This window comes from Strix uralensis, chromosome 3, assembly GCF_047716275.1.
Source record: "Strix uralensis isolate ZFMK-TIS-50842 chromosome 3, bStrUra1, whole genome shotgun sequence".
NCBI classification, from domain to species: domain Eukaryota; kingdom Metazoa; phylum Chordata; class Aves; order Strigiformes; family Strigidae; genus Strix; species Strix uralensis.
Window position 1 is genome coordinate 101628703 of NC_133974.1, and position 14899 is coordinate 101643601.

General features: G+C 38.4%; 1 protein-coding gene across 6 annotated transcripts in view; it reads right to left on the minus strand.

Moving 5' to 3' along the window:
* EML4 (EMAP like 4) overlaps positions 1-14899 on the minus strand; it is a 165287-nt gene that overhangs the window by 72255 nt on the left and 78133 nt on the right. For all 6 annotated transcript variants that reach the window (XM_074863605.1, XM_074863604.1, XM_074863602.1 and 3 more), the window contains exon 2: positions 2570-2752. In XM_074863605.1, the coding sequence (XP_074719706.1) occupies positions 2570-2752 (183 nt within the window). The remainder of the gene's footprint in view (positions 1-2569; positions 2753-14899) is intronic.

Sequence of the window (14899 nt, forward strand, 5' to 3'; positions counted from 1 at the left end):
TCTGCTACTACGATTCTTTGAAGTTCAGTTTATTTAAAAGTATTTATCTCACTGTGTAGCCATACTTCAAATTAAACGCAGCTCTTTCAATGTATCCACATAATACATACACATCTATTCTCTTTACTCATTTTTTATCTCAGTATGTATTTAAGGGCTGTTGCAAATACTTCTGTGAATCAAAGCCTCGGCATTTTTTTAAAGAAAACCTACCTATAATATTTACCATGAAACTATAATTGTTGTAATGCAGAAATCCAGATCCTTGACAGGATCACAAACACCAAAAAGAGTTGTGGAGGAGTACAATTACCTTTGCAGCAACCATGACTTGACTAGTAAGAGCCTGTTATGTACCCATAAATTTCAAAGAAAAATTAACAATGAGTTCCTTGAGTATTTCTGTATGACAATTCAGATCTTCTGCCAATCCTACTTATTCACAAAAAGAATACATTTCTCTTTGTTAAAACATTTCAAGAGTTTTTTATCTGCTGAATGAATTTAAAATACAGAAATCAAAAGTAAAACCTAAGGTATTGCAAAAAGCTATGCACAAACTTATTTTGAAATATTTATTAAAATATTGATGTTTAGGTTTAAATCAATATTAATCTCAAGATCATTCTTCAAGTCTAATTTTAGACTCCTATAAAATTCCAGTGACCATGTGTGAACATTTTCTTTTGTGACATCTTTATACCATCTGAATGCAGCTGACTTCATGATGAACAGTGAAGTTAACATGTTGCCTGGTGGTACTGGGTAGCTGAACACAATGGGGACACATCCACCACAAATTAAATACAGTGCCAATTCATCATAACTCATTTAAATTCAGAGTATTAGCTCGTATGTGTACATCTCTGCTGATGATCTCATCTCTTTCTTCACAGTAACATGCTGCTGTCATTAATTGTAGAAATGTAACAGCACAAAGCTGAAGATATTTAGATATTCCACCCTTCCCTTCTCCCCCAGAAAGAATTTAATTTATTTTTCCCTGAACAAATTCACCTGCGGAACTTGGTATGGCCCCAAGACCCCCAAAGTCCCAGTAAGGAGATGGCCCAGGGCATTCTGCAGAAGACAGCAAGTTTGCCCTGCCTGTGCACGGAGTTTGCTGGGAATTAGCTCCAAGCCAAAGGTCTTTAGCCATGTTTGTGCATATCGCAGCTTCTCTGCATTTAAATGGCAAGAATAAGGTCCTCTGTGGAACACGTTTTGCCCAGTTTTCCACTTGGACATTTTCTTTTTGTCATAATGGACAGCAGACAGCAAAGAGTGATTTAGTCGAAATACTTGCTAGAGCTCTATTTACACAGAGTTAGAGAAGGAAGTCTCAATCTTGATGAGACCAGAGACACATATTGGGTAGATAAAAGCCGCATTTGTAAGCGGGGATGACAATAGTCTACCATTTAGCAAGCAATAGAGAATGGCAGGATTCAGAGCCCAGGCCAATTAAGCATCATCACTTCCTCACATCTGGCAGAGAGACTGCAAAAACACTTAATTAAGGAATTTGATCTCTCTGCCACATCTAAAATAATGTAAACTTTCAGCATTTTCAGCTTTTGCATTTTTAGCCTGTATAATGCAGCCACCCAAACAAACATAGGCTATGATGTGTCAGTTCAGTATTTTACTGGCATTGGTGTAATGGGTGTACTTCAAGGCTGAAATACAGGGATTAGCCCAGGGAGCTCTGCATTGCATGGTTTGATGGGGATGCGTGCATTTATGGTGAATTAGAACTGTGAATTATCTGAAATATGACCTAATCTTTTATTTAATCAGAGGCCTAATATACACCACAAACATACGTAGCCATAGTTCTCTCTGAACACACAATTTTAAGTTGGAGTAAATTCAAATAGAATAGAAAAGGAAATGCCCATGAGCTAAAAAAAAGTATGTAAAAATTAGTGCAAACAGCATCTAGTTTATTTACTTTTAAACAATCCTACATATTTCAAAGTTGCAGTGTAAAAGTTACTAGCCACTAACCAAAAGAGACTGCTGAGTGGCTACATGGCCACTTCTTACAAGAAACCTACTGGTGGTAAATTATCTCTGTAGATAAACAGAAATTAACTACATCCAGAAAGCTTCCTTATTTGGTGGAAATGTGTTTTGGGTGTTTTGTTTTGTTTTTCATTTAGGAGCAGGGGGAAATATGCCCCTTCAGTTGAATAACTTCTAGGTGAAGTAAAAGCTGAGACTCAAAACTGCCCAGAAGTCCCAGAACCCCCAGTGGCAGGTTAAAGACTGAAGCTGTAAAGCATTTCACCATTCAAATTAAAACAGGAACCCTTTAACAGGAAGTTAAATTTTCAGGGGTGTTAAGTACATAAAAATGTTAGAAAACAGTGAGATTAATAAGCATATATCAGATATCTATTAGCTATACACTATAAAGCCACTCTTAAAAAAACTAATCCCTCCAGATCAAAATATACCTGCCTTTCCAAATGAGACAGAAAAGAGAAAAAAGAAGTGATCAATAAAGAACATTCTAAATTATAACATTCTGACTCTAGAAAGAATTTAACAAATATGGGCTTACCTTTACTTGGTGCCGATTTTCTCACAGAAGCTACATGGTCTTCAGAGATAGCAAGACGCCTTAGCACATCAGCCAATGCTGCTTTTAGCACAGTGATTTCATCTTCTTGTTGCTGTACTCTCAGCTCCAGGGCTGAAAGACGGTCCTGGACATCAGACGTGCTCGCAGCTGAGATGCTGTCATCTGTACAGTGGGAAAGCAGAGTAGAAAGAGGCATTTAACTGTTTTGTTCTAAACTAAAAGCCACAGAAATAAGCATGTACGGTCTGTCCCATCATTTTGAAATACTGAAGACGTTCAAACAGTCATGTTCAAGCAAATAAGGAATAGGTATTATGTTAAACACATCAAATTAATGCTTCAAGACAGAAATGTTACTAATCATTAGCTAAGACACAAGGCTTAAGGAGCGTGGCCCTATTAAAATCAGAGGAGGCAATGTACTTTCTGTTAAAATAGTATAGAAAGAAAAACATGCCTACCAGTAGAAGAAAGACTGAAATTAAGCTTATTTAAATAGCCAGCTGAACTAACTGAAAAGGTATAAAACTGTGATAAAATTTTGCAATATATTCTTTTTTGAACTCTTGAAGAATTTTAACTATGATCCTTAATGTTAAAGCAAGCTGTAAAGTTAAAAAAAAAAAAAAAAAATACAGTTGAACATACAAGTATTGCTAGCCATGACCTAATTGCATTAAGTGGCAATCTCAATTTAAATGGTCTAGATCAGAATTCGTAACTTCAAATTCCTTCTCTTTAACTTTTTTCACATAGCCACCCTGTATGTGCCAAAAAACCATATGACATTATAACGTTTGGCCTGAAGTGGACAAAAAATAAATACGCTACAAAAAGGTTCCAAAAATCTGTTTGGCCACACAGAGATAGATTAGCATTGAAGGCATAATCCAGCCAAATCTACTCTTCAGTGGTAAAAAGGAAATTACAGCTTCTTCATACTCTTTGCCTTTGACAGTTCTTTGCATTATTTCTGCCAAGCCAAAATAACACATAACAGATTTTTGTATTTGGCTGTTCCAATAAATCACAGGCTAACCACTAAAAAAAAAAAAAAAAAAACCAAAAACAAACCCCATAAAAGAATATGTTGCTTAATCACAAGGTACTGAATTCCTTATCCTTCCCGATTTAGGCTTACTAAAAACTCCTGAAGGAACTTCTAATACAGGTTTACAAAATTTACCTGTGTTATACAAACAGACAGTATAAGTCTATGAAATATATGAAATTGTATATATTTCTATGAAATATATAAAACCAGCTAATTTACACATAGCGGTAAATAGCTGGTATTATTACTACAATTATATACAATCTAAACTTTAGTTCACTAATCTTAAGAAGACATACCAAGGGGAAAAAAAGCTAACATAAGCCACAATCCTAAAACTCTGGTTTTCACTAAAAAAAAAATCCTTAATCTTTGAAATACTTGCATAAGGGCACTTTTAAAATAAATGTAAGCAAAAGAAACACTGAGCCAAACCCCTCCAGTAAATTAAATATGAAAGAGATTAAGGAGTTTAATGCCAACTTTCATTCCGTTAAAACATAATACTCACTAACGAAGGCCAAGAATTGAACCAACCAAAATAAAGAATCACAGTAATACTTTCACAACACTAACAAAATTCCTACAAGGAATTAGTAAAACAAGCTAATATTAGTAGTGAAATATATTCGCAATTATTATTAAGCTGAAAGGAACAGTTAAGATTACATTGATAAAACAACTCCTACAAGAAGACAGCTTTGCATATTGACTTAATTCACTATTTGGTTAAACCAAAAGCAGATGTGTATCACTTCATGGTTAATACTGTATTCATTCAGGCTAATAAATAAAAAGAACTGCAGGGGAATTAATAAGGCATGTAATCAGACTGAGATCCGGAGACAACATATCAGAACAACTCTGAACAAAACGTCTTTAATATCACCAGCCATAACTGTACCTCCTATATGCAGAAAAGTTATTTTAACAACTCTACAGCCCAGTACATCCAATGCTCTCTCAATAGTACTTTACAAAGCCAGACCAGTGACAGCTACCCCAGGTTGGGAAGGACTGTGTAAAATACTTCTCTTAAAACCCCCTTCTGCAAAACATGCAACTCCATCTCTTTTAAGGAGCTAGGAGAAGTTCCTACAAGCACATGTACCTATGCAGCACATAAAAAGGAACTGAGGTAAATTCACATTGTCACGAAGAAAAGCTTTTACTTTAGGGAAGTAAATGGAGTTGAAGTACCACCATATGATTCATACTTTTGCTGTCTACAGTATTAGCCTTTAAATATATGCAGTGGACCAGTCAAAATGAATACAGCGGAAAACAATGACAATTATTTTCAAATTATTATAATCTTTATAACCCATCTTACACTGGATAGCAGTCCAAACAGAAGAGAGAAGTTTGACATTTCCTTAGGAAAAAAAAAAGGAAAGCTTAATTTTTTCTTTTTTTTGTCTGCCAAAGCCTTCAATTAATGAACTATTAAAAGGTCTTATAATGAATAAATGATGGATAAATTCCCAGGCTATATAAATATACAGCAGATCACTATAAAACATTTGTAAAAGAAGTAACTAACTATGTCAAATCATCATTTTAAAAGCCAGACATTACTGTGTTCCCTGCGTGGAGTCCAAATAATAGTAATTACTAAAGCAGGAAAGGCTCCACTGTCGATCTGTCTGTCTGATAAACACAGATGCAAGTGCTCTGCCTGACGTGGGCATCTTTTTTCCCACCAACTACTAACATTGACTAGACTGCTTCTGCTGAACCCCTGCACCCCAAAAAAGGGGCACATTAGATGGCTCATGCAGCTCCCAAAGCCACAGTTATGTCACTAATCAGAAACTTCAAAGGAGAACAGGAGAGCAAATCTTTCTGCCTTGTAAGGGTGAGCTGCAATGCTTTGACCTCCTCAACATGCTAAATGAGATGGTAGAGGAGTTGGCAAATGTTCACATCTGTGACCTGTGCTATAGAGGCTTAACCCCTAGAAATGGCAGGGAGAGGCAGAAGGACCCTCAAACTCAACTTCATCCCAACAGCTTGCCAGTGGTCGTAGCTGTATAAACAGGGCACAAGTAGGAAAACAAGAAGGTTAAACCATTTAGCTGATTCAAAAATTGGCTGTGTGCATACAGCGGGAGAAAAGAGGTTTCAAACCACCAGCATCTACTTTGCTTTGCAGAGAGAGCACATGAGACAGCCGCTGAAAGAGGCTGGATAGCAAGAAGATCACTAGGCAATCAAGAATATCTTGGTTGATCAAAGAACACAACAGCACACTGGGAAGACATTTTATTGTTCTTATCACTCTACAGAAGCAGCATCTGTTTCAAGTGATGACAGTCATATATTACCCTGGTAACTATTAGGGAATTAAAATGAATGATTCCCAACCCAAATACCTCACCCATGACAGCAAATATTCAACTGAACTCCAACATGCCCTTCTTGGCAGTGTCTTGAAAAGTAAGTCAACTAGGGATTAGCTTAAAAGAAGATGCCTTGAAAGTAAACACAACTGAAATCTTCAGATCATTTTGACAAATCTGCACAATGCAAAACTGTGCAAAACTGTACTTTTTTTTAATAGAAGCTTTCAAAATCTCTTCCAGATTTCTTATTCTGTTAAAAATACACTCTTATAACCTAAAGAACTACTTCTTTTGAAGTTTAAACAAAAAGCTTCCTTCAAGGGCATGCCCTTCCCCCTTCAGAAGGGAAAATGCAAGTAAAAAGGCAGTCACTTGCAAAGCAGAAGTCCACCTCCTCCCTTCCTCTTCTGCCACTCCTAAACATCTGTCCTTTTTTCCCCTCGGGCAGTCACAGAAATCTATCCAGGCCTTCCATAAGCCACTCATAATTTAGTAAACCAAAGGGAGATTTATTTATTTATTTAAGAGGGTAACCAGTTATGGGAATATAGCAAGAAATATTTAAGTGCAGTTGACTGTTGACTCATTCACTTCATTCATTTTAAAGAGACCTGTTTAGTTATCCAGTTATTATAACCAAATAGCATAATTTCTGATGTGTTGGTCACATTTCCCAAGCTGTCCATGACCTATGCCTTCGAGAGAGGCACTGGGAACAAGATCCACTGTGAAAGAATCACCATCTGCAGTGCTCACCAGTAGTGGTGAGGAGACATCCACACAGATGTGGATCTAAGGTCCTTCAATCTTACAAAGTAGTTTAAAGTAAGAGTATTGGTACTCAAATGACAGCAAAAACATGCTAGGTCTAAACATGGAGTACTGTAACTTTCAAAATAAGATGTCCTGTTATTTTATCATAGTTCACTAGTTTGATTTTTAATTTTAGCCATTAAAACATCGATTCTTCCCCTCCTTTTGGAGTAAGCAGAGATTATATGGGATGCTTGAATTCAGTACTCATGAGACATCTGGATGACCCTAAAAATTAGGGTTCATTTTTCATAGCCAATGAACAGCATTAAACAGACACATTATGCTGCGTAGGACTCCTCACAGTCACATGCATCGAAACACTCGCAGCAGATTGAACAAAGCAGCAGCTCAAACCACCCCTTAGACTTTGGCCAGGAACTTTGAAAGGGGTATCCAGTACATAGAGATGGTACTTAAACCTCCCAACCCACATATCACTCCTCAACTCATATGTCACCAACCAGGCACGTGAGGATAACAGTATTTGAAAAGTACCACCCTTCATCACTCACTGCCTGAGAGAAAATTGAACTGGCTGCATTTAAAAGTATCTTACTACTGAACCATCTATTCTGGAGGCCCCTCAACAACTCCAGAGCATCCATTATCACTTCTCTGAGTCAATTCCTCCCAGCCCCAACTAAACATAAGTAAGGGCTTCATTTTAGACATAAGCAACATTTCAGAAAAACAAATTCTACAAACTCCAGCACATGGAAATTTAAACCACAGGGTGGAAAATCCTACATTTTATCCAATAAAGCCACACAAACCACAGATATTTTTAAATCCCTGCCTGCCAAGGCACCCACAGAGTTTTCTATGTTTTCCCCAGAGTGGTATGAGTCTTTTATCACAGAAATAAAACAGAAGTTACTTGGACTGGTATAAAGCTCTGGCTCACAATTTCAGGAGGTAATTGGCCCTAAAGAATCCTTTTTCACTAGGTCTGTGATCTGTCCATGTGTGCGGGAAGGTATGTATTTGCACAACTTGCAATTTTTATTCTGAAGAGCAGTAAATAATTTGACTCTGGATGAGGCTTATATTTCCAGGGAGATAACTGACAAATTTGTTTTTCTTACCATGTTAAGTGAAAGAAAATTCTCTGCAGTTTTCTGCAGATCGCTTGTCTTAAGATTACCTTATGAAAGATGCTTATAAAAGGTCAGTAATTCTGTTTCATATTTTTAATACATAGTTTTCTTAAAAAAAAAAAGTTAGACTCTACACTTTTGCCTACATTAACTCCTCTACCTCCTCCAAGTGCCAGCACACACACAAATTATCTTGGTTTTGTAAAGGATGTGAGTCATAGAAGGAACATGAGAACGGGAATTAAAACACACAACACAGACATGAAAGATTAAAAGAGTTTCTCCCCCCACCTCCAAACGATACTGTATTAACTTCTGATGTGTCCCTAGAAGCTAGATCTGGTGGCATGGAAGTGGAGTGGGAAGTTGTCCCCAAGTTGTCATTTCCCGCAAATGCAAGACTCTAGCCTTTAACACTCTGGATTACTCCACATAGTTTTTTACTTCCTTACCTACTTTTTCATTCTCTTTCCCTAATTTCTCAATTTTTCCACTCTGAATTAAATACAATGCATTACTTGATCTCACATTAATTATTGGAGACAAAGGTAAAAGCTCCTTCTGTACTTTCCTGTAGAACAATAATGCAGGTGGTTTGACATGGGTACACATAAGTCACCGACTGCAGACAGTGGTCCCCAACTCATGGCTCTCAAATATGCAGCATGGTAGTACTTCCAACACTAGCTAAGCTTGTAATTTTCTCTTCCACAGACATTTTGTTAGGTTTTCAGGAAGAACGTATGTTGTCACACACCACTATTTGCTCACGGTTGATGCTGCACAAGAACCATCATGCTGACAAAACTGTCTTCCTTGTGCAGTTCGTTAGATTGTTCAATGTTTCAAACTTATTTTGGTCCCCTACATGCTAGTTAATTAAAAAAGAGGTATTACTCTCCACTAGCTTTTCACAAGCCACTTTAAACACAAGTCCACAGTAAGCAGTAATTTTATTAGCACAGACCTTACTGCAGAATCAGACCATAAAATGAGAGTGCAACGTCTAGTGGATAGTGCCTTAAACATCAAAACTGATCATCCCAATGGCTAAACTGCATTTTTAATCATAAACCATGTAAAAAGATTGCTTACTGTTCACTTTAAAACACAGCAGTGCAATCTACCATGTTAACTGATGGATACAGAACTTGGCCATAAAAATAACCCCAACAAACCAAAAAAAAACCCCAACCGTCACTCAAGTCTGAAAATCTAGACTGTACTTAAAAATCTCAGTCAAAACCCTGAAAGGAATATAATTTATGATGTTAAGAATTTATGCATGACTTGAATAAATGTAAACTGTCCCATCTGGAATAGATCTATACAGATCTGCATATATCTGTATAGATAATCATACACCCCCCAAACTCAATTTAAAAAAAAAAAAAAGTCATAAACTATAGATTTAAATCACTGAAGCACTGCATTAAATTTTAAAAGAAGAAGATATATAACTACACTGGGCAAAGTTTCGTTAGGACTTTTCAATTAAGCACGATATATATACATCATACAACTGCAGTGGTCTGTCGGTAGATGATCCATGAGAAGATTTTACCCTAGCACATGACCATTCTGCAATACAATAATCGCTACTGATCTTTGCTATTTGTGAACTGCTTTATGGTTTATTTGAAATGAGTTCATGACTCATGAGTGAACCTACTACCTGCACCATTACATTATAGAGAACACCACCAGTGTTTTCAGGCAATCTCATTTTAAAGGGTTGGTCTGACACATAAGACGATCTACCAGTTCATCCCTAATAATTAGTAGTTCTACTTGTGTATGCTAAACAGATTTGTGCACATAGGCTTTCAGATCTTTCTCTTTTTTTGCTGACATGAAAAAGCAAGGGAAGGAGAAAGATTAAAAGACGATACAAAAACATCCTGAAAAAATAACTTCATAATAACCACAAATTACAGCTGTTATGACAAAAATATTTTTTGCAATAATCCTGTGCATCTGCTGCTGTAAACACTAGTATTATTTTTAATACAGATAATCTAGAAATATATCAGCATGAGATTCACAGGGCACAACTCCACCCATGATGTATCTGACCAACGTGAGTGTTCAGCTTGCCTGTTTCCAGTAACTATATTATTTATTGGGCACACAAGTTTTAAGAAGGAACAGATCAGACTTTATACTTGCTGATACTAGTTTTGATACATAGACCAAGAAAACAAAAGAAAGCCAAGACTTATACATACTTCTCGTATTTGTCATTGGTATCCATACAAGTACTCGAAGAGGCAGGTAATTATGCTGGTGCTCTCATCTATCCTTCCCTAACTGCATACTTTGTATCAGTTCCACCTCCATTAAAAGGAACATCAACAGTAAAACCATTCATGGGATTTTCACCACCCACTACTTAAAAAGCCTTGTGGTTTTTAAGTATTTTTCTTCCCCTAGCATTGCTTAGCTCTTGATACTCCTGATACTGTTCTGAAGCTCAGGACTCCTCAACACTTGGCCTTCTGCCAGCAGGACACGCACTTACCTTCCAAAATGATGTTTCTGCTAAACAGATGAGCGACCTCTACACTCCATAGACAGAATTCATGGTGGCTACAGGCACCTGCTTGGGATCTCCCTTATAACTCCCTCAGCAGCAATCCCACTCACCCCAGTCTCTTTTTAGTATCTGATGTCACCTATTTTTGTGTCACAGTAAGAGAAAGAGAGGGGCAGAGAGCATCTTTTCTAACACATATGCTTGGAATTTCACATAGCAACCAGGGAGACAGCTGCAATGAACTGCTCTATTGTAAGTTACACATGCATTAAAAATAACACTTTAGCACACATTCCTTTGTCGAAAATATTTCATCTTGTGCTAGAAGTGCTAGAACATTTCCATGATAAAATGCTAATTGAAGTTACCAAATTCATAACTTTGCCAAGCATGAAACTATACAGTCTAAAGATTTCAGTGCCTGGAGTTCCTTTCCCCTATCCTCCCCCATACCCAAACTGACCTAGTTAACATTTTCTAAGAAAACAACTTTTCACATGTTGAAGAGGGACCAGATCTCTGAGGTCTTTCTCTTCACCAAGGGCTCTGCCACAGCTCACCTCCCCACACCACAAGCGGATGGCACCCCAGCCACCCCATGGAGAAACTCAGGGGGCCCCAGCTTGGCACGATAAAGGCAAAGCCAGACACTCCCTGGGTCTCCAAGTTGGCCAGAGCAGGACACCAAGAGCAGGAAAGCATCCCTCCCCCACTTCCAAGGCCACATGGAGGAAAAACCTGCATGTTCTGACTAACCTGAAACACCGGACATCAGCGTGGAAAAGTGATGAGCTCTCCCAGGAACCTCACACCAGCAGCAATCAGGCTTTTGAAAGGTACAAAGCTGTCCTACCTAGGCACTTGGACAATCAAGTCTTCCAAGTTTCAAATTGGGCAATTGCTTAATTAGAAAATTGGGTAATTAGCAAATGCTTTTGACCTTAATCTCTTTTTAACTTCACTCTTCATCTGTTAAGTGTAAGCCTCATCCCACACCACCTAAAAGTTAATTAACACTTGTGGGCTACTAAGGCACTACCATAAGTGCTGTAGCAAAGTCAGTGTTGAAATTGATGGATTTCTTTGAAAAAGAAGCCTAAAAGCCTTGGCATAAAAATAACACACGGAGCCAAGCAAAGAAGATGAAGGCAACTCAAAACACTGAGCAACCGCCTTTTAGGCAGAATCACCTTTTCGGAGTACTGACTGACTTGGGGAAGACTATGATCAAGCAATTAAAGGCTGTGTCTTAATACCTGTATGATCCAGAAGATTAAATGTAGGCTTGAAGGACTACCCCAATTCTGGCTTTTATGTTCACTCATAACACTTTTCTTTAACTGTATTTCATTACTGCATAAATCTACAAAAGACAGCAGCATTAATTATCTCTGGTCTGCTCAAACAATGAATGATTATAATAACCATGTTCAGGCTCGGACAAAAATACTGCTATCCAAACCATCACAAAGTCCAGCAAATGTCATAGAGAGTTCACAGAGAAACAAGGGATCATCTGAAACACTCTGGTTTTCCTGGAGTATTTTGCAAACTCACTCACACAGACAGGTACCCACCAGTTACCTGGCAGACAAGGAAGTTGGTGTGAAGGCTTATAAATGTGAAAAAAAAACAGGAGAGGTTGGGGGGGGAGCAGAATTTAAAAAGAAAAAAAGAAAACAAAAAGAGCACTCACAGTAATCCACCTTTCTCTGCACCCTACCTCCTCCCGGAGACACTTATTTTTTAATTGCTCTTGTCAGAGTGATGGTGCTCAGAGAAGTGTCTGTGTATTTTGGATAATTTTTTTTTCCAGAATTTAAGGCCCAATTCATACGGTCACCTCTGATTTTCCAAGCTATATTTCCAAAATATATTTCCAATATATTTTTTACAGTAACATGCAAATAAAATCCTGTTTGCAAAACATTAAATCTCTAGATTGCACAACAAGGGAAAGTCCAACACTCCCTACCACTGCAGTGCATCTCCTCGGCTGCCAAACATTTGAATTCAGTAGTATCAATATACTTTTAATCTGAAATTTACAGAAACCTGCCAAGATCTTAAATACGTATTGCTTATTCAGGCAACAAACTTATCTGAGTTTTTATGGTGTGCTTTAAGAAGTACATTTTTGCCCTGGAGGAAAGCTGTTTCTACTCTTTAAGCTTGCTATGTTCTCATCAATTCTAGGGTATAATTTCAGCAGCAAAACAGAAAAGCACTGAAATCATTAAGTGAGATAACATCAGGCAAAGCAACATACCCTCTTATTTTATGGATACAATTTATTTTGTACCATGCAATGTTTATTTGCAAAGTTTTACTCATCTCAAATCCTGAAACACAAATGAATAATCTCCAGCTTCTGTTATCTAGCAATCAAGTTAGACATTATGTCTGTAAATAAAAGTGTTGGAACATTTCTGAAATTTGCTGTATGGGTTGCTTCATTGTGCTGCTTTTTCTTCCTTCCCCCAGGACTCATAAATAACTAATCTGTAACATCAAAAATATCACTGTACAAACTAAGTTTCTTTGATCTCATTCTGTGCTATTCTAAGGCACTCTATCATAAATGCCATTATGAAAAACTCCATCAAGTCAGGATAAATAGAGACCTGGCCTATTTTATTTTCTTTCCCAAATAAATATGTTTTTGTTCATACTGTCCACTTACGAATCTGGGTTGTACAGGTTGTGCAGCTGTCAGCAGTTGCTTGTGTTTCACAGGCAATAGGATGTTATCTTGTAGATTTACTATTATGTTTACGCAACAAGAATAGTCCCCGATTGGAATGATGGACATGCACATAAAAATATCAGTATTAGGGTATTGCCCCATTGAAGAGATTCACTTCTTGATATCAATATTAAACATGGAGCATAGCAAATGCTGTTCTCAATCATCTTCACCCTCCTTTGTGCTTAAGGGAAAGCTGCCCAAGCCTGTCCTTCGCAGAATCATTTCAGGCTCAAAATTCAGCCTGAAAGCAAACTCGACACCCCTGTTCATCAGCACTCTCCCAAATTCACAGCAAACCTCTCATGGGTGCCAGGACAGCAGGGCAGGACACCACGCTATTTCCACAGGCTAGAGCCCTGCACCCCCTTTCCCAGGGAGGCTGGCAGCTCCTGCAGGCCATCAACCCACTGCAATTTGGTTTCATGGTGCTGGCATCCCCCTGGGCCTTCGAAGTCCCTCTCCCAAAACGCTCCTCTCCCCCACGGGGGAAGAGTTCCCTTTCAGCTCAGCTGGGAAGAAAGGGATCTGGCAGGTTTTTGTGCTCAGCAGAAATGTGCTTACACTAGAGGAGGGGAGAGGCTCCAGGGCTGGTATACACAGCTGTGTATTTGACAGCTCTTAGCTCTCCATGTCACAGGACACAGTGATTTCAGATAAAGGTAAAATCTGTTTGGAAAAGACTTCACAACTCACTGCCTTATCGTAGTTTTCTGGTATTTCAGGTATAGCAATTCCTTCCACTTATTCACATCTCTATGGGGCCACAGCTTTATTACCTCTCAATACCAGAGCCCATTCAGTAAAATGCCAACTTTCTCTCGGAGAAGCTAAAGTGACCTTGAAAAGTCACTGTCCTCCTTTGCATTTTCTTATCCAAAAGCTAAGGATGACAATACGCTCCCTCCCTTGTGAAATATAAGCTCTATTAAGAGGCAAGCCTTCTGGAGGGAGTATTAATTCCAGTGTTAAGTTTTCTCCAGTGACTACGCACTACAGCTGAGGCGCTGCCACAGTGGGGCCAGGGCAACACGTGCTTGCATGCCCATTGTGCTCCGTCCCAGCGGGCAGCATCTTCTGAAGAAGGCACCCCTTATCCCAGCTCTGCTGGGATAAAACATGACACTTGCTGTTGCAGCAGGGGATACAATCTCGCAGTCGTTAAACCTCCCCTGAACCTTTTGGGCAAGAACAGACATAAGGTTTGCTTTTGATATTTTTAAAAGTCCATCGTTTCTTGGGAGCACGAGACTAAATCTCTCTAATCACAAGCTAGATCCAAGATGACACTTCCAACAGCAGCAGTCAAAATCCCACTTTTGTGTACCTCCAAGATGCCTCCCCAACTTCTGCAACTGCTTGCGGCTTTGGTACTAGAACACCACCTCTACAACAGCTAATGCTTACTCCAGGTGGAACCAAATCAACAGCAGTTTTGGGGTTTTTTTTGCATAGAAAACAACTAAAACATCTCTGTACAGACTAGGCATAGTATAGATGCTGCTAAGCTATCTGCTCAGTTTCAAGGATAAAGCACAAGCTACATGACTCCCACACAGTCAACCTGTAAGGTGGTATCTGCAACTACTCATTGCACATTAGTCACAATCTCTACTTCAGTTACTACAGAGGAGCAAGTATGGAGAAACAGAGAGAATATTTGCACATTGTGTGTCACAGAAAACATTTCAGACCAGACAGCAAGCAGAAATATC